General features: G+C 44.3%; 1 protein-coding gene across 1 annotated transcript; it reads right to left on the bottom strand.

Moving 5' to 3' along the window:
• Positions 1-15,738: 15,738 nt before the first annotated feature.
• LOC133391187 (uncharacterized) lies at positions 15,739-17,299 on the bottom strand (the record flags this gene model as incomplete). Its single annotated transcript, XM_061642899.1, has 2 exons — positions 15,739-15,761; positions 15,979-17,299. Coding segments are annotated over 2 exons (1,344 nt in total), but the record flags the coding sequence as incomplete, so codon positions are not given.
• Positions 17,300-18,311: the final 1,012 nt, after the last annotated feature.

Here is an 18,311-nt window from a genome sequence, read left to right as displayed (position 1 = left end):
GGTTCGGCTTCGGCTGGACTTGGCTGCGGCTTTTCGAGTGCTTCAAGTGCGCTCCCGCATCTAGGCCGGCGTAACGGTTGCGCTTTGTAACAAGAATGTAATAAATTTGTCGCTCCCGCGGTGCAAAGGTGACCCAGTGCGCGGCTGCACTTTGGAGGTCGTTAAAAATACGCGACCATGGTCGAAGCGTTGGCAATGAGTCACCCGGGCGGGCGGGCAGGCTGGCTGGCTGGCGGGCCGCAGCATGGCTAATTTCAGTGTGGAATGCGCCCGTCCAATCGCTAGCCGCCCGCGTCCGCCAACGGGTGTGCGACAGCTGGTTCGGGAGCGGAATTTATTAGAAAGGCGTGCGCCCGCCGTCGCCGGGTGACTAATGTGGCGAAGAATTCGATCCAGGCCCCGGCCCCCGGTGATAATAATGGGTTTTAGGGCACCCTTCCAAGGACGTTCCGACGGGTGCGAACCGAGCGCACTGAAAGCGAAACCGGATTTGGGGCGAAACCGTTGCGCCACCGGTAAGAGATAGTACCGTTGTCGTAGTAAGTGGTGGATTAGTAGTAGAACATGACGTGTGTGTTTGCCTGCTTGCGGAGGTAGCGATAACATCTCGTCCCCTTAGGTAACTGCTCGATTCTGGAGGCTGCTGCTGTTGCTGCTGCCAGCGCCCGCCACGTTCGAAAGGAGTGAAGGCACACTATCACACATGGGCAGAAGAAAAACTCATTCATCATGTCGCGAAGGTCAACGGTACTGAATTCACCCGTGCGTCTGCTGACGCTGGGTCGCCCGATTCGGGTGCCCCAACTACGTGCCAACCTGTTTTGTGTGTTTTTTTTTCTCCGGGGCGGCGTGCTATTGAAAACGGCTCAGGGCTTAATTCGGAGCGCGACCTTAGACCCGCGAACGGGTGACCATCAAACTCACTTACATTTCGGTGGCCAAACTTACCCCCCCGCCCTTCCTTTTCAGTCTCTTTCTCCTGCAAGCGCACCCGGTGAAGCTTCTGCACGTGTTTGCCATTGCCGCGCTGCCCGAGGGGAGTCATCCGTCAGTTGGATCTTTTAATCGCGCTCGTGTGTAGCCGCCTGCAAGCAAGAGCTTGAAGCAGGAGGTAGTCCAAAAAGTAGATCATTATCGTCAAGCGCACCAACAAAAATAACAAGAAATAAAGGAACCAGCCCCACCGGTTCAAGCGGTCGAAACGGTGCTTGCGGGCATACGCCGTTTATGGGGCAAGGATATGGGTAGCGTTACGAAATAGCGGCTCCAAACAGAAACGGTTTGCTCGGATGTTTACTAAGTTCCTAGTACAAGCGGGTCTGAGAGCGTCGCATTTGACTGCTCTGCTTATCAAAAGCAAGGGCCTCTCCGTGCAAGCGTCCGTTTGGAATGGAAAATACGCGCGCATTCACTGTCAGCTTGTACGCTTTGGCTAGAAATGAAATAAAAAATAAATAAAACAGCAAGTCGTCAATTTCTCGCAGATTCCATCACATACTTTCGCGCTGCATAAAATGCAGCTCACATAGGAGGCGACGAACGTGTGCTGCCGGCGCGTAGATTTACGTAAGCGAACGATCAAGCGAACGGAAATTGGCTCCCGAAACCGCTGACGGCAGATGAGGGAGTTAGTAGAGAGAGGCAGAGAGAGAGAGAGTTAGGAGAAGCTATAGTGAGTTGGAAATTGGTAGTAGGTAGTAATAATAATAATAATCGCTCGATTAGCCATTTGCTACAAATGTCACTCTGTAAGTGTGTGTGTGTTTTTTTCTCCTTCGAAGTCTTCCTCCTGCATTTCTCTCTGTCATTCCTTCTTTACTACCTAACATGACGATGCTCCCAGACGGGACCAAACACATACACACACACACACACTCCCCCGTTGTTCAAGATGGATTCGGTAGCGTATTGTGCAATTGTGGTGAGCGATCGCACTTTTCCGAATGCGTTTGAATTGGGACGACGCGCGGGGTGTTGTTGTTGTTGTTTTTTTGTGAGGTTATGAAACAGAGACATATTGATTTTTGGTTTTGCTCGGGGTCTGTAATGTAAGTCAGTTGCACAAGCCTTGTCCACTGGAAGGAAAATCAATAAACAAACGTTCAGAAATTGACTCCATTATTATTATTTTTTATTGGTTTTAAGCGGTTTGGAGTCTTTTTTCTGATAATTTGCATCTTGCTTTTATTCTTTTTTTTACAAATTATTGTACATGTAAAGTTCCTAATGTTGAGCGGAGTTATAACACAGTGAAAATAACCAGAAACTAAATTACAAACGTGACTCTGGTGTATTTGAAACAGGACTAACTATAAGGAACATTTACCAAAGACTATTATGATGGGCATACTAGTGCATACCAAATTCCGGCTATTGTTTGTCCGCTTACGACTACGGCAAAATGGGAACCACTAGTTCCTCCCGAAGTCGGAGTCGTTCGACGTCGTCCGGAGCCGCATGGAGTCGTTTGGAGTCGGAGTTTTCCAGAGTCCGTACGACTCCGACTAACTCCGAACGACTTGGGATTACTCCGATTCTCAACTACTCCGAATAACTCCGAACGACTCCGGACGACTCCAAAGACTCCGGACGACTCCGTACGACTCGGGACGACTCCGACTCCAAACGTCTCCGGATAACTTCGAACGACTCCGAACGACACCAAACAACTCCGAACGACTCTGGACGACTCCCAACGACTCCGGACGACTCCGGATAATTCTAGGCGGACCTACCTTTTGGAGTCGGCAAAAATTTGGAGTCGGCTCCGATCATTTCGGAACCAACTTTACACATTACTAGTGCATACATTATCTACTTCATCATCTTCATTGCACACATGTTGCTTTCTCAACACTCCTGCTCATCGTGTGCATGAAGTTCTCATGAAGTTCTAGAATTTTTTTTTGCATTTCCAGTTACTTCGTTAGTATGGCAGTAACATTTCTTCTTGCAGGTAACTTCTTCTTCTTCTTCTATCTTCTTTTGGCTCAACAACCGTTGTCGGTCAAGGCCTACCTGTACCATTGTGAGGTTGGCTTTCAGTGATTTTTGGATTAGCACTCCCATGACAGGATAGTCAGTCCTACGTAAGGCGGCACGGTCTATTTGGGGCTTGAACCCATGACGGGCATGTTGTTAAGTCGTGCGAGTGCAGGTAACACCACGTCTAAAGTTCCGTTTCAATGTGCAAAGTTCCGTTTCCCTCTGATAGTCTTATAGTTCACCATCAGATGCACTTTAACAGGGTGTTTCATCAAGATCCTCTACGGTATGGTTTATGTTCGATTTCCTTATACAAGAGGGTTCAGCAGAAGCCTTCATTTGGACGTTGTTTTCACTCGTATTAGTTTCTTCTGCGAGTGAAAATTTCAGAGTTGGTCCAACTGGCAGCATCAGTGCTCCGTTGGCTTCGGTTTTGTTTCAATTTCGTCATTCTAGTATTGCTCTAAAAAATTTGCGTCACGACTACTGATGATTGTTTTCGTCCAGGTCCTCCAGGTTTACGAATGATAGGCCTTCTTATTGCCCGCGTAACCGCCGTTCGTGTACGCCGTTTTTCTTTGCGAATGTGTACAAAACGTCAGGTCCAAATACTCAAAAATGTACATAGGAAGGATTCTTGCCGTGCCATATTTTGTAACGTGTCGATTCCAGTGAGGAGGATGGCAATCGATTATGTACATAATTGGCAGTAGTGATCGCTCCACCCCAGAACACCTTGTCCATGTTTGATTCTGTCAATTATGAATAAGCAGTATTGTTGTCCATAGTTCTGTTTGCGATCATTATTTGCTGCCGTGTCTGCGTCTTCTTTAACTTTTGAATCTTCAGTGGTCTGGAATCCAACAAAAGGTTGTGTTTGTTGAGGCTGAAAGCTCTGCCAGGATCTGTATGTACAAGGTATTTAAAACTTTCTCCTTCTGGCGCTGCCAATACACTAGCGCTATCTGTGAAAATTATGTTAGGTTGGGTGGAAATTATTGCTTCTTCCGTTGCTATAATCATGGCAAGTGCTTTTGCCAGTTTTTGTTATTGGGAGATATCATATCATTTAACAATCCTGTCCCTTTTTCGGCTTTCAGAATCGATCGGTGTAGATATCATGGTGATTTTGGTATATACTATTTAACAGTTTCTCCAACCCTGGGGCTGTTTTGATACCGTAATCTATCTCCATTTCGTGATTGCTTTGAAATTTGTGGTATTTTTCTCCCGAAGATTGATTCGACTAATTAGAGACGCTCAAACAAATATGGCGGAGTAACTTCTTTTCCCGAACAGAGGACTTTCTGCATCCCTCTGTGTATATGTGTAAATCTTTGAGTGTGAATGTGTGTGCATCTAGTACACCTTATCGACTTGTGTGGGGACGATGGATTGGATTGACAACTCCGTGACAGTAGTGTAGCCGCCGCCGCATGCGGTTATGACGCAATCCTCACGGACCACCGTTGCCACCGCGAAGAATGTACGGGACGAGATGGTGGGGCCACTGCCTCGAGAACATGCCGGAGCCGATTACCTAAAGCGGGACGCGTCATTGCGTCAGTGTGGCAACGGTAGCCCAGCCCGGGGCCCCAACACGGACCAGGTCTTAATTGACCGCCCATTTGGGTGCTACCCGAAACGATGGTGAAAGAACTCGGTAGCTTAAGATGGCGATGCGCGCGTGCAGCTTGCCGAGCGACCAATGCGCAACACATTCTGCTAGACAAACATTCTGGTGCGCTACTGCTTGCGTTTGCGCAACAAACACGGAAGCAAATTGTGAGGCACAAACAACAAAACATAAAAAAGAAATCATTTTGGCTGCACCAAGCGAGTCCAGCAGTTCCGGATGTGACTGGTGGAGAAAAGCCAACCAAATCCCGACCCCGAAACCCGACAAACCGGATGTTGCACTTTTCGCGTGCACTCGCGTCCATTTCATTTCCGGGGAGGGAAATGCTCCCACACAGGGGCGCGCGCGCGCGCGGAGGCTGTACTTGCGATGCAGTGTAAGGCTGCCAGGGGAAATTCACACTGGGACAGGTTTTTGGCGGCAGTACGACCGCTTGCATATGCGATGGCTTATCGTAGAGGTTAAACTGTTGCGCTCTCTAGGGGCTCGCATACCAGTTTAGATGTTTTGCGTAATGTAATGCCCCTCCTGCCCTTCCTTCTGGCATGCAGATTTTAGCACGTAGCAGGAGTTGGGTATGTGAAACTGCTACAAAAACTGCACGGACGGTAATTATTGTGCTCGCCGTACAACTTGGTGCGAAACAATGATTTGCGTATGCAGTTACTGTGGCGAATTCCGGCACCGGCTGCAGTTGTAGCCTTAGCTCGTTTGGGGTGTGTGAAAAAAGGGTGGACACGATATCTTTGCTGGCTAAGAACGGGCACCAGTCGAAGATCTCCATGTGAAACCGTTCGTTACCGTACGAGCGGTACGATTCTCACGACGAGATTGCGCTGATGGTTTTAGCAGACAACGAACCCCCCTTCAGATCGCTTCTCTCGCTCAAGACATCACGCTCAGCCGCAACGGGGGAAGGTTAGGATGTGACGCTGCGAAGTGATCAGTGAACAGGCAGCAATCAACAACAACAACAACAGTAACGACATAAATCTGGCCCCCAAAAACGGGTGAGAGGCTGATTAGGGTTTGTTGCTGTTTTAGTGCTGCGGTCCGCGCTAACCTTGAACTTTAGTGCTTCTCTCTCTGTCTTTCTCGCACTCGTCTTCTTTCTCCAGGCGTCAAATTTGGCGTCGTCCGGTCTTTTCGGATGCGCCGCACCAGAATCGGTGACCATGTGTGTGTGTGTGTGTGTGTGTGTGTCGGTGACTCACGAAATGTCCCAAGTCCCCTCGGGGCCCAAGTTTCGGGCCGACAGCGTAGGGACCGCCAGGGTCTCCAGGTATATAGAAAGTAGGCGTGTTGTTGGAGGTTGCACCGTGCTCTAGCAGCTATCGAACGAGCCCCGTTTGGTGTGATTTGTGGTAGCATTTCCGCGATGTGATGAAATCCAAACGTCGGATGGCGCGTTTCATATTCGATTAAGAACGGGCCAAGGTGACGAAAAAGCTTGCTCGACCCATGCAAAAAAAAAAAATTGAAACCAATATCCGGGAGAAAGGAACTCGTGCGAACAGCGCAGAATTTGTATCGCTCATATATCTGTTTTCTACTTCCAATGTCTTGCCCGTACAGCACCATAAATACGGTGTTTAGGTAAAGAGTACCCTAATTCCGACATTCCACACATTGCTGTGCGATCGCTGGGAACAGGGTCGCCGAAGGAGAAGGCGGCAAAACGGTCACCAATGCGTTCCGCCCCTCGATTGCGTCACGTCCACGCTTTCGAGGCGGCCCCCGGCACACGCACCACGAAACGGGTGACGCACCCGATCCGGCAGAGCCTGTACTAGTTAGCAGGCGTATCGATCGCACAAGTGTCGAACGGAATTGGGGCTCGCGTAATCGCGACCGTACTGCACGATGAAAAACGGTATCAAAAACCGCATTTAGTCACCGTTTTTTTTTTGCACGCACCCCGGGATGGCGTAATCGTGGCGCGGTGGCAGGTCTGCGTATTGGTGCCCGTGTGGTGTGCGGTGTGGGTAATGAAGCGACTAAAAGGGGTGCAAGTTTAAAAAACACGATCCAGTTAGTAGGCCTGGTGTTAGCATAGCGGTACACACACGGTTGCTTCGATAAACACTGCTTGAGACGGAACTTGCAACACTTTCCTTGTGGATGATCACCTTACATTCGTGTTCTAGATTAGTAGGTTAATAAGTATTAGTTACAGAACAGGTAGGCTTGTTCGATTAGGTTGAATTAGTCGATACATATTTGGTAGGTGTTGGAAAATAATAGCACAACTCAGTCAAAGATCATTGGTTTGCCTGAACAAACTCGTCTCAATCGGCTGGAAGTTTTTATGACATCTGCTATACTATCTACTGTATTGCATGACCATAGGTGACATCAGAGTAGGAGTTTAGTTACGATCAAATATTTTCATGCATAGAGACATTGCTTACAATGTTTAATCTCAGATGACGTTAGATGCGTAACTGGTAAGTATACACTTGGCGTGGTGACGATTATTTTAATAGATCAGGAAGCTTTGATACAATGTTAAGAATTCGGACGATACTCTATGTAATGGGACATTTAGTTTTATTTATTTTACGCGTAGCAATCATTACGCCATTTCGATTGTTTCCTAAGAAAGTTTAGTCTTGTTTGGAGCCATGTTAGAGTTAAAGTATGAAACAAGACAGTAATAAAGTTCAATTATTTATTACGATCTAATTGTGAGCATAAGATTAAACACATCCTCAGGGTTCCTCAGTCACGTAGCCCCACCGTCTATCGCCCACAGGGCCGCTCAAACTATATCCACTGTTATAAACCGTTTTGAAGCCCAAGTAAGCAATGTTAAGGTGCTTTCGAGCATTTTGAGAAATTCTGATGCCTTTCTGAACAATCAAAAATTTTTTTGTTAAAATCGTTTGTGTAACCGCAACTAATATTTGCGTACGATTATATTACCCGTGTTCGTTTCCTGGATGTTCATTGTGATGAAATTGCAATGTTAGTAAGCAATGTTAAGGTGCTTTTGAACATTGTTAAACTAGAACATTTGATGTAAGCATTTGACGGCCAACTGAAATTATGATGCCTTTCTGAATAATCGAAAATTCTTCTGTTGAAATCGAAACTAAACAATTGCTTTCCTCAATATTTGCGTTTATATTACCCATGTTCGTTTCCTGGATGTTCATTTTGATGAAATTAAACAGTTTGGATCTTCATTTTGATTAATTTTGTACTCATTTCATCGCCAATCATTAACATTCGGGATAAATTATCGGCAAAGGAATTCAAATTATTTTTGCAAATGAAGGCACGAAAAACTCTAAACTCCATACAGCAAACGGATCAACCTAAGGGTTTCACTTGTATAGTTACGATTGAACGAAGTTCAGATAGGCATCGGTATTTCAGTTGGACATCGAGTGTTTACTTACAGTTGAACAATTTTCAAAAGCAGCTTAACATTCTTTATTTGGGCACGAAAACGGTGTTTGTCGAAAACTTACGATCTACGTGAACCATGTTAAACCCGCCACTGCTGCCTGCTTCATTGAAGTATTCAAGAAACCCGCAATGTGATTATAGTATTTTCAATGCGCCTGCGAGGTATGTAATGTCTACTTATTGTGCGCCTACATCGATACACAAGCTTTTTCATCAACTTTGTGCAAAGCTTTGAGCTTTTCTAGCTTCTTATCTCAAGACAGCTTTGAATGGATTCAAAAACAAACTGTCCGTTTCTTTAGTAACAGACAGTTTTGAGACCTGCAATCGAGACGTATAAGATATTTTCAAGGTCTTGCTGGATATTATGGTTTTAATTGGCTTTTTAGAAGCGATTCCAGCTAAAACTTTTTATACTCTTTTTGAAAAGAAAGTTTGAAAAAATGATAAGTATATTATTTATAGCTTAACAAAACATTGAAGTAATACTGTTTATAAAGCGGTTTGGATGATGTAACTAAATCGCCAACCGTTTTCACACGTCGAAGATCGCAGCCCATCTTGATCAGCACTGCTTACATCTCCACTTTTGACACCATAACCTACGACAACCCGCCGCTGGCGACCGTTGCAGCAAAGAAGCAACCCAGCCCATCGTCACATTACGCGTGATATCGTTGCGTACAGCGGCTACACGGCTGCGTTACAATTTCCGGACGGTGTCGGTCAACTTGTCGGCGAAATAAATCTCACGCGCTTCTCAGGCGCAACGTGGCGCTTAAACGGTGGCGAAAAGCAGCCAGCACACTCACTCGTTGAGCAATAGAGCGGGCTGCGTTTGTGCAGGGCAATAGTGTGCCCCTTCGTAAACGGTTCAGGTTGGTGCAAAATGACGAAACTGACACATCACTCTCTCGTGTGTGTGTGTGTGTGTGTGTGTGTGTGTTTTTTGTATATATTGTGTATGGGAAGAATCTCTTCCAGCTTGGCAGTGCATTTCAACACACATGCTCTGGGTAAGGTTGACAGCGCGTGGAATGTGAAAATATGTCGCGCGATATCCCGACCGGCCCTCCATTAACCGTCCGATCCACCCCGGGTGTGGGTGGGCTATTTGGCCACTCGTCGCAAGTTTTTCGATTCCATTGTTTTAGATTCACTTTTGCTTGGGACGTTTGCCATTGCCTTAGTGGCTCCAGCCTCGAACGACCAAGAAGAAAAAGCACTAAACAATGCGCCTTAACGACTTCCTTACCGCTGTCGACATATGTGAAAAATGCGCCCCAAATCGATTGCACATAGTTCGGGTGCAGTTCAGCGTTAGTAGAGGTTGGAGACACCGTTTGCCGGAGGGGGGAGGATTCGTTGTGGAAAAAAGTTCGCGGAACACTTGCAGCAAAGTAACAATGCATGTTAAGCTGTGCAAAAGTTGTATCGGAGTGCTCTGATGGCAACCGATTATATTGAATCGTAAGAGTTTGTCTCGGGGACTTTCATGCACTACATTTTGTTTGTTGCTGGATTTATCCAGATATGCTAACAACTGTAAACACATGCTAAATCTAATAACAGTCCATAGAGAGTATTTAAAAAAATATGATTAAGAAATTGGCTAAGAGGTATATTTTGACTTGCATTTCAATTTGATGATTATTTTGACTTGGGAAATCTTACATATATCAAGTACTGGCAAGGATTCTTAGACCTATTGAAGTTTTGTGCTGTCATACGGAATAATTGAATTGCAAATTTAGTTCTTCTTCTTCTTCTTCTCCTTGACATGACGACCTAAGTGATCATACCAGCCTATACAGGCATTCGGAGCTTATTAAGTACCGCGCACAGCTGGATAGTCAAGTCTTTGTTGCAGGAAGACGCTCCATATGAGTTTTGAACCCACGACGGACAAGTTGTTGAGTCGTGCGAGTTTCTAGGAACATCAAAAATCAACTCTTTCTTAAAAAGTCTAGTCTTTGATTGATACTTCGGAGTACAGTATTCAAGATCTATATTATTTGAACTCTTAACATTTTCAACTATCATGAAAGATTCATCGACCAGAGTTGAAGACAACAAATACTCAAAATAGGTTCAAATCCTCTATAATTATAAAAACAACAACAATACACCAATCTGTAATGCATGTAAGGGACTTGGTGATCCTTGGCTGAGTCTGGTGAAGAAGCTATTATTTTTTTTAGTATTTTAGGGATTTTTTACTACTTTATTAATATCCCTATTCCGCACACTAGGACCACCATCAGCTAAGAGATTGCGTCCATTTTAGTGTTGGCCGTTCCGGTCCGAACCTATTAAAAAAGTTCCGTTCTTTATGTAGGCCGTTCCGTTCCGATCCTTTATACAAAATCGTTCCGTTCCGTTCATTCCGTTCATTCCGTTCTTTCCGTTCATTTCGTTCCGTTCCGTTCATTCCGTTCATTCCGTTCCGTTCCGATCATTCCGTTCATTCCGTTCCGTTCCGTTCATTTCGTTCTTTGCGTTCATTCCGTTCTTTCCGTTCATTCCGTTCCGTTCACTCCGTTCCGTTCCGGTTTTTGCCGCTTCAATATTGTTAGCAAGGTGCTATCGTTCGTTCGTTCCGTTCTTTGAAAAACCGGCTTTGTCCGGCTGTTGCTTGCTGCATGCAAGATAACTGTTCACTCTTTCTCGCATACAGTATGTGTTGCCTGTGCACTCTCCCATGCTCACAGGAATATTCATCGCACTTCGTCGCGTATCGTTTATAAAAATCGTGATAAGCGAAACCAAAAAGGGTGTTGCATTTGGTATTATGGTGCAATTTGTAACATCTATTCTACTTTTTGTTATAATTTAGCTAGTCTAAACTAGACAAATAACTATTATAAAATTTAAATTAGTACTCATATGGCAGAACGGGTTGGAAAAGATGTATTATGATATGCGAGTATGAACAACGAAAAATAAAATATATTTATTTTTTATGCCACGATGTCCACATGATCTTGGCACTCGGCATGATTCCAATATTTGGCCATTCGATTTGAAGCATTCTGTTCCATTCGACAACCGTTTGAGTGCCCCAACCCCCCCCCCCCCCCCCCCCGAAGACAGTTTGGCTTCTAAGCTCTGGGTCGGTTCTTTTGCACCCCAGGTTCACGTTCCGTTCTTTTTGGAAAATGAACTAGTTCCGTTCCGTTCCTTTTTTTTAACGAAATTCCCAACACTAGTCCATTTCCTTAAAAATACCTAGATTTTTGTTGGATCCACTGTCAGATTAGGTTGCTTCAACCCATCCAATATGTTGATCGAATTCAAGTTATGTTCTTTCACAGTTTCCCCAAACACAACAATATCGCTCAAAAACATTAATGCTTTGTCTGGCTAAATCGCTATCCAGGCGAATTCGTGGCGAGCAGACAAGGTCGCTGCAATAGAATGTTAATTATTGAAAGAACTCCAAAAACGTTTGAAACTCTTCCAAAACTTTGGAAGGTCGACTGGCTTGCATCTAAGAAAATTTGTTGGTACTCTAACGCACATTCTTGAAGTACTAAAAACTCCAACTCCAAAAGTTCAGAAAGCGATAAGATTTATTTCTAAACAATAGTATTAGATATTTGCTGTATATGGCGCAAGGATATAATGCGAAAGGAGCTCTTCCTGAGCTCTTTTAAACCTCCTCGGTGCCCTAGAAGCTCAGTCAATGCGAAAGCTTTCGTAAGACGCAAATTTACTGGCATTTCTGTACTAGGGGGTATTCGGGATACCTAACAGGCCACCTAGCTAAATACCCAGAAAAACCTTTCGTATCTACACAATGTTCTTCTATTTGGCGTAACGTCCTACACGGACATGCCGGTCTATACAGGCTTTCGAGACTTAATTCATTACCACGTAACCTTATAGTCAATCCTTGCTACAGGGGGACGGTCCATTCTGGGCTTGAACCTACGATGGGACCGCCCCGAACATCTACAATGATATGTATTCTAAAATCCTCAAACTTCTGCACCGTCTTTTGCGTACAGGAATCCTACTCTTTGGAAAATCTTCCAAAACCGAACTTGGAGCTCCGATTGCATCCAAGACTACAGTTGACCTGACAATGTCAGCACAATTGGGTGACCTTTGGCAAACACTTGTTTTACCCCTTGTGACACGAATAATTAAATTGCGCACATTTGCGATGTTACCCTTTGTTACCAAAAAAAAAGTAAACAATGCTCAGAATCCAACGTCACAGACAACATTAAACAATCGTTCTGTAGATCTTTGCGTCGCCATTTACCTGGCATGTTTTATTTATTGGCAATTAAAGAGAACGCCCCAACGGCAGCATCCCATCTCCAGGCGGTCCGATCTGATCGCGGAGTAGCCTTCGTCCGGACAGCTTAAAACGGTCCTCCTGCCTGGCCTAAAGTAGCCGCTAAAGTGGCGCTAGTCGCCCCACAAATCAAGGTGACAGCTCAACCCCCCATCCCCCCCTCCCCCGCAGTCCACCAGCCACCGGATTGCGTATGCAGATGATGTGAGTCGCATGTTGACGACTTTTAGCTGTCTGTTTTTGTTTGTCGACATTTTTTGTCCAGCTAACCCCCCCCCCCCAACACCATCAGTATCTTGTCCTTGCAAGCGAACGCGGGAAAGCAAAAGCAACACTAAAATTCTACCCATTAAGCCGTCCCCGCTACGAGATCGCGAAAATTTACCCATTCGACACCGCCTCCGCCCACCTGCCACACACACGCGTCGCGGGGGTGGAGTGCGGCAAGAAAATTAAGAAAGAAAGAAAAAATAAAAGCCGACGCTGGCCCGAACCTGAAGCAAAAATAGCAAGCGGCAATCGCTCGAAAACTAAACAAAGCCAACACAAGCGGCCAGGCCACCTAATGGGGCGAGGCTGCGGCAGGTGAATTGTACTGGAACAATGGAATCAGTGCAGTTTCTCACGCGTCCCCCGTTCCCGCGGCCCCCCCTACCCCCCCCCCCCCCCTCCAGCGAGGGAAGGGAATTATGTTTTGATGTTGCTCATTTTCCTTCGGCCTAGGTCTTTCGCGACGGCTGCGCAAAACCATATGGGACCGGGGACGGCTGCCAGGGTTCCTGCTTACTTGCTGGTCAACAGACACACACACGCGCGCATGCACAAACACACACACTCCGCGAAACAGTTCGGGTCACCCGTGGGCGTATTTTTATGGTGAGAACCTTACGTGATTGTCGTTAAATCGACACGATGCCATTCTTGTGCGTTTTGGACCATTCCTAGTAGCCCCGAGGCCATTTTGCCATTCTTGCATCACGCATGTAAGCTGTGTGTGTGTGTGTGTGTGTGTGTGTGTGTCGGTGGGCCAACATGAGGAAATGTGTTTTTCAACTCCACCTAGCAACGAGGAAACCCACACAGTACCGACGGGCGGTAAATGTACAGCCGCGTGTCATGTTTTCCCACCAGTTTCCCAGCAGCAAAATCCTTGGATCGAATCACAGCAATCTGCAGCCAGCCAAGCAGCCTGCTGCCCGTACGCACCGGCAGTTCCCTTTTCGCCTCGGTGCTAATGCGCCATAAGCATCAATCATATGCGCGGTTGGCTTCGCGCGCGCAGGGCAGACAGCGAACCGCCAGCTCCGGTTCTGGCCCGGCATCTTTTTGCTACGACAGAGACGGCGAGGGGAAGAGCGAAAAACAGCACGTTGACAAATCGAATCTGATTCGCGTGGAAAATGTTCACGCCACTAACAACCACGCGCACACTGCGCCACCAACAAAACGCGAGATTTTAAGGGATGGTTTTGCATACGGGCTGGTCTTTTGTTGGGGGTTGGTTTTTTTTCTCTCTTCATTTCTTACAGCTCAAGTATAGCTTAAGTCGTTTTTTTGGTTTGTTTCGTACCGGTTTCGGTTATTTCACAAAGCAAAGGATTAAAAGCGTGACGACAGCCTATTTGCGACACCCTTTTCGGAGGGTGATTGTATAGGAAAAACACAGCCTGCATCTTACACACCGCTGTGATTAATCATTAGGATCGCGCATGTGTGTGTGTGTTTTTGTTGTTGTGGGGCTTTAAGCTTTCTTGCAGCCAATAGTCCGACGCTAGCCCAAGCAGCGGTAAATTAATCTTCCAAACGCAATAATGATTTTTCCCCCTTCTCACTCACCCACCTGGCACAACATAATGACTGTTTCCTCTTCACCGCACCGCGCGAAGCATAATTAATTTCGAGATGGCACATTGACTCCGAAAACCAAACAAAAACAAAAAAAAAAAACGATCGACGCAATCTCCACCCGAAGCCGAAAGATGTCGAAAACGCGCTCCACGCGGGTAAATAAATGCACATTTTAACCACCGCCCACTGAAAAGGGACGTTAAGTTTAACCCCGTTTAATAAAATGTACATTTTGATGCACCTTTCAAACCCCGTCGGGAAAAGCCCTACCGAAAGTGCCATCAGGAAGCCTTTCTTTTGTGACAGCGAGTGCGCGGGCGAGCGCCGTGACGTCGGGTTCGTCGCTTGGTGTGCTGCGAGTCGGATTAATAATTCATGCTTTTTTCGCACTTCGACTAGTGCTCGCGTGCCGCTTGCGGGCGCGATTGCGTGCACTGCGTGTTGCTTACCCCTCCGTGTCCACGGGCGGGGTGTTGTTGTAGATGGTGCTTTATCACGCTTTATCTCGCGGCATTGCGATCTTTTTCGAGCAGATCTTGCGACAGAACCCAGGCGGGTGTGTGTTGTGTTGAGTATCTCTATGGTTTTTGGGGTGCTATGGGGTTTGTTTATCACAAAGTCCACCTCCCCCCTCCCATTGGCAGCTCTCGTTCACATTGGCACGCGTTGTACTGCAATTGTGTGGCATGTTTGTGGTGGCGGCCACACGTTTGACCCAAATCTTTTCCTGATTTTTCTTTCAATTCATTTCATTTATTTAACTCCATCAAGTCTAAATAACGAAGTCTTAAATCAAATAAATAACAAAAATATCATCAAAACTAAACCTGACTTAACAAATAAAAAATAATAAAAACAAATAAACTAAAATAAATAAAGGTATAGCGCTAAGAGACTATCGTAAACATAAGAAGAAGGTTACGGAAAGAGTTAAGCGAGGAGTTAAAATCAAATCGATAATAAAAATGGTTAAACAATTCAGAAACAGGATAGAAGATTATTTAAAGTATATAGCATATGACGTGTCTTTACTGGCAGAGGATCACGTGGGCGAAAAGAACGAGAGGGAACATACAGCAAGATAGACGAGAGAAAATCGGAAGCATTAGTAAAAGAAATTAAAGAGCCACCAATGAAAAATGTTCGAGACGCTTGGCGATGACTGAAGAGATGAATGAAGACCGAATATCTCGCTATCGCGTTTCATAAGAGTTAATCTTTATCTAGGCCGGTTGGCCATAAAAAAGATTTTTTATTTTACACTAACAGGATTACTCCTGACTAAAGCTAAACTATGAACTACATCTTGCTGATGCTAGACTTCGACTTCGACTGCCTAAACCTAACGAGCTAATGTTCTAACGAGCCCGCTGGTTGCTGGCTGCATTGGTCCGTTCTCACGATCGGTCTGCGTGTCGCATTACTTGCGCATGTCGCCGTTGTCCGCTCGTGGCCGGTGTAGCGTTACATCTTCGTCTGCTCGTAGCCGGTGTGGAATGCCAGCTTGCAGTCTGGTTTCTAGCGGGTCGGTCTAACTCCTCCCTTCTTAGATGACTTTGCCCTCAAAGTCTGCCGAGAGCATGGAATGTTGTGGGTTTTTTCACGAAGGTTTCTATGTGGTGGACATCCTGTCGGTTGGTGTTGTTCGTTGGAATGTTGAGGCTTATTTTCGTTCTTCTTATACTGGTAATGAAATATAAAATTGCTATTGTTATCAGAACAATTGTCGTTAGCCCAATTGACCCAAAGATATGAAGTTTCCATGTGAGGGAATTATTAACCAGGCTGATGGTATGTAGTTTCTCTCTGTGCTGCAATGTTATGTTTCGAAGATGTTCAATTGAAGGTTCGTCTCTGATGCCGTCTTCTTTAGCGATGAGGCCAAGGGTTGATATATATGGTTTACCGGTTATCGAAACTTCGGTGCTGGGAAAGAGTTCTCCGTTAATAAAGATATTGCAGTTGTGAAATTGTATGAGATATGATCCATTAAGAATGTGGTTTATATTGCTGCAGTTTGATGAAATTTCGGCAGTGGCATCATTCAATAGAATATTCGCATTGTTAATGTGTTTAACTAATCCCGTTGAATACACCTTTTCGTACATACATTCTGTATGCTCCCCTTGTACGAGTTGTCGTATGCAGCGTGAAGGCTCTTCCAGATCTTTACTTTCGCAAAGCTGGTGGCTGCTCTGATCGATACAGGGCTGCGGTAATTCGAACATATGGGTTAGATTCCGGATTATGTAGTTATGCTTGATTAAGATTCTCTTATCATTTTGTATGATAGAGTCGATATAGTTGTACTCGTAAGTTTCATAGGATAGACGTGGAAACTTTAGCATAAATATCACGTGTGTTGAATTCATGGTAACTTGTGCTGTGGCTTGTGTTAACATTTCTTCAACTGATGTATAGTAAATGCCATTTTGTGCCAGAAATTCTGCAACGGTGTTTAAGTCTTCTATTGATAGTAGCTCGCTATTCGGTATCCCATGCTTAGCGGCTAGTATGGCTTCTTGGAGTGTTTTTATATGGGCTTGTAATGCGTCTAGGTTTGCTATCTTAATGATCTGTTGTATCTCAGTTTGATGTTCCCTTTGGATCCTATTCTGAAGGTCGATAACATGATTAGCAATATTGGTTGTTTCTTGGAATCTTCTGCTGAGACCATTATTGATTAATAGCTGCTCGTTGTTTTGTAGGATGAGCGAATTCAGGGTGGTGTTGATTATCGTTAGATCTTCTGCGTCGGGACTGCCAGCTATCCACTTCCAGGCGGTACCTATACTGTTCCATCTTTTCGTTCGAAGTCTACGTGGCCTAATCTTAGAAATTGTGGCGTTAAGTTTTTCGAGCTTCAAATTAATTAAACTTTGCAATGGGGATTTTCCTGTACTGTTTGTGCTATTTTCTAAAACTCGAGAAATTATCTCTTCTAGCTCGGTAAGATCAATTGGATGAATCGTCCTCAAGTATCCGATCCTAATTTTTGCTTGTCCTAACGGAACAATAGCCAATGGGTTGTTTGTTAAGTCGAAAATGTTTATGCTAGCTTGTAGAACACCATATAGTGTGAAAAACGCGATTCTGTAATAGAAAATTAATTAAATCATAATTATATCATTAATTTTTTCTTAAATTTATTTTGTGGATTTTTCGATTGTTCGAATCTATTATATACGTTGGATGATTTTCCTTAACTACCACTGTCTTATAACGACTGTCACGCTTATTCATAGTTTTATTTTTTTCATACGCAAATTGATTCGGTTCGTAATCTTGGTACTTATCATCTTTAATCTTTTCATTTTTTTCTTCAAATATTTTTATAATTTTACTCTCAATTTTTTCTTTTAATTTTGTTCTATCTCTAAATGAAAATTCTTCTGATTGCTCTCCAATATATACTTTTCTGGGAGTCTCTTTTGTAAAAGAATGAATAGTATTATTATACTTATACACGGCTTGTTGTACTAAGGTAATTAAGCTCATGTCTGGATTCAAACCTTTTGTACATCTTGCGATTTCTCTGATCGTGGAGTGACAACGTTCCACTTGTCCATTTGACTCTGATCTATTCACTGGTGTCTTAAAAATTGATACACCTAAATTTAGTATGGACTGCTCTATGACGTTCGATACAAATGTACATTCGTTATCAAATATAATTTGTCTAGGCAAATTCCAATCGTATAATAATTGTAGCAGTACTTCCTTAACGTCTGCTATGGATTTTGATTTAATTGGTTTTAATTTCAAATATTTCGAAAATTTGTCCATTGACGAGATGAATAAAAAATTTGCATTATACGCAAATATATCAACATGAACAATTTCTCCTGGATATTTTGGGATTGGTGTTTTAACTGGTATGTATTCAGGGGGTCTTCTTTCGTATTTTTCTACTTTGCAAGTTTCGCAGTTTTTAACATATTGTTCTATCTTGTTTCTCATGGAAGGGAAATAGAATTTTTTTATAGCTTGTAATGAATTTTCCTTAGCGTTTCTATGGGCAAAGTTATGTATTTTACGAATTTCTTCTATCTGTTGTTCTTGATCACAAATGTCTTGAACTTGAGTTTGTGAAAATCTTGCTTTCATGGTTGATATATT

This window comes from Anopheles gambiae, chromosome X (assembly GCF_943734735.2).
Source record: "Anopheles gambiae chromosome X, idAnoGambNW_F1_1, whole genome shotgun sequence".
Classification (NCBI taxonomy): Eukaryota; Metazoa; Arthropoda; class Insecta; order Diptera; family Culicidae; genus Anopheles; species Anopheles gambiae.
This window is presented reverse-complemented; position numbering and strand designations above follow the sequence as displayed.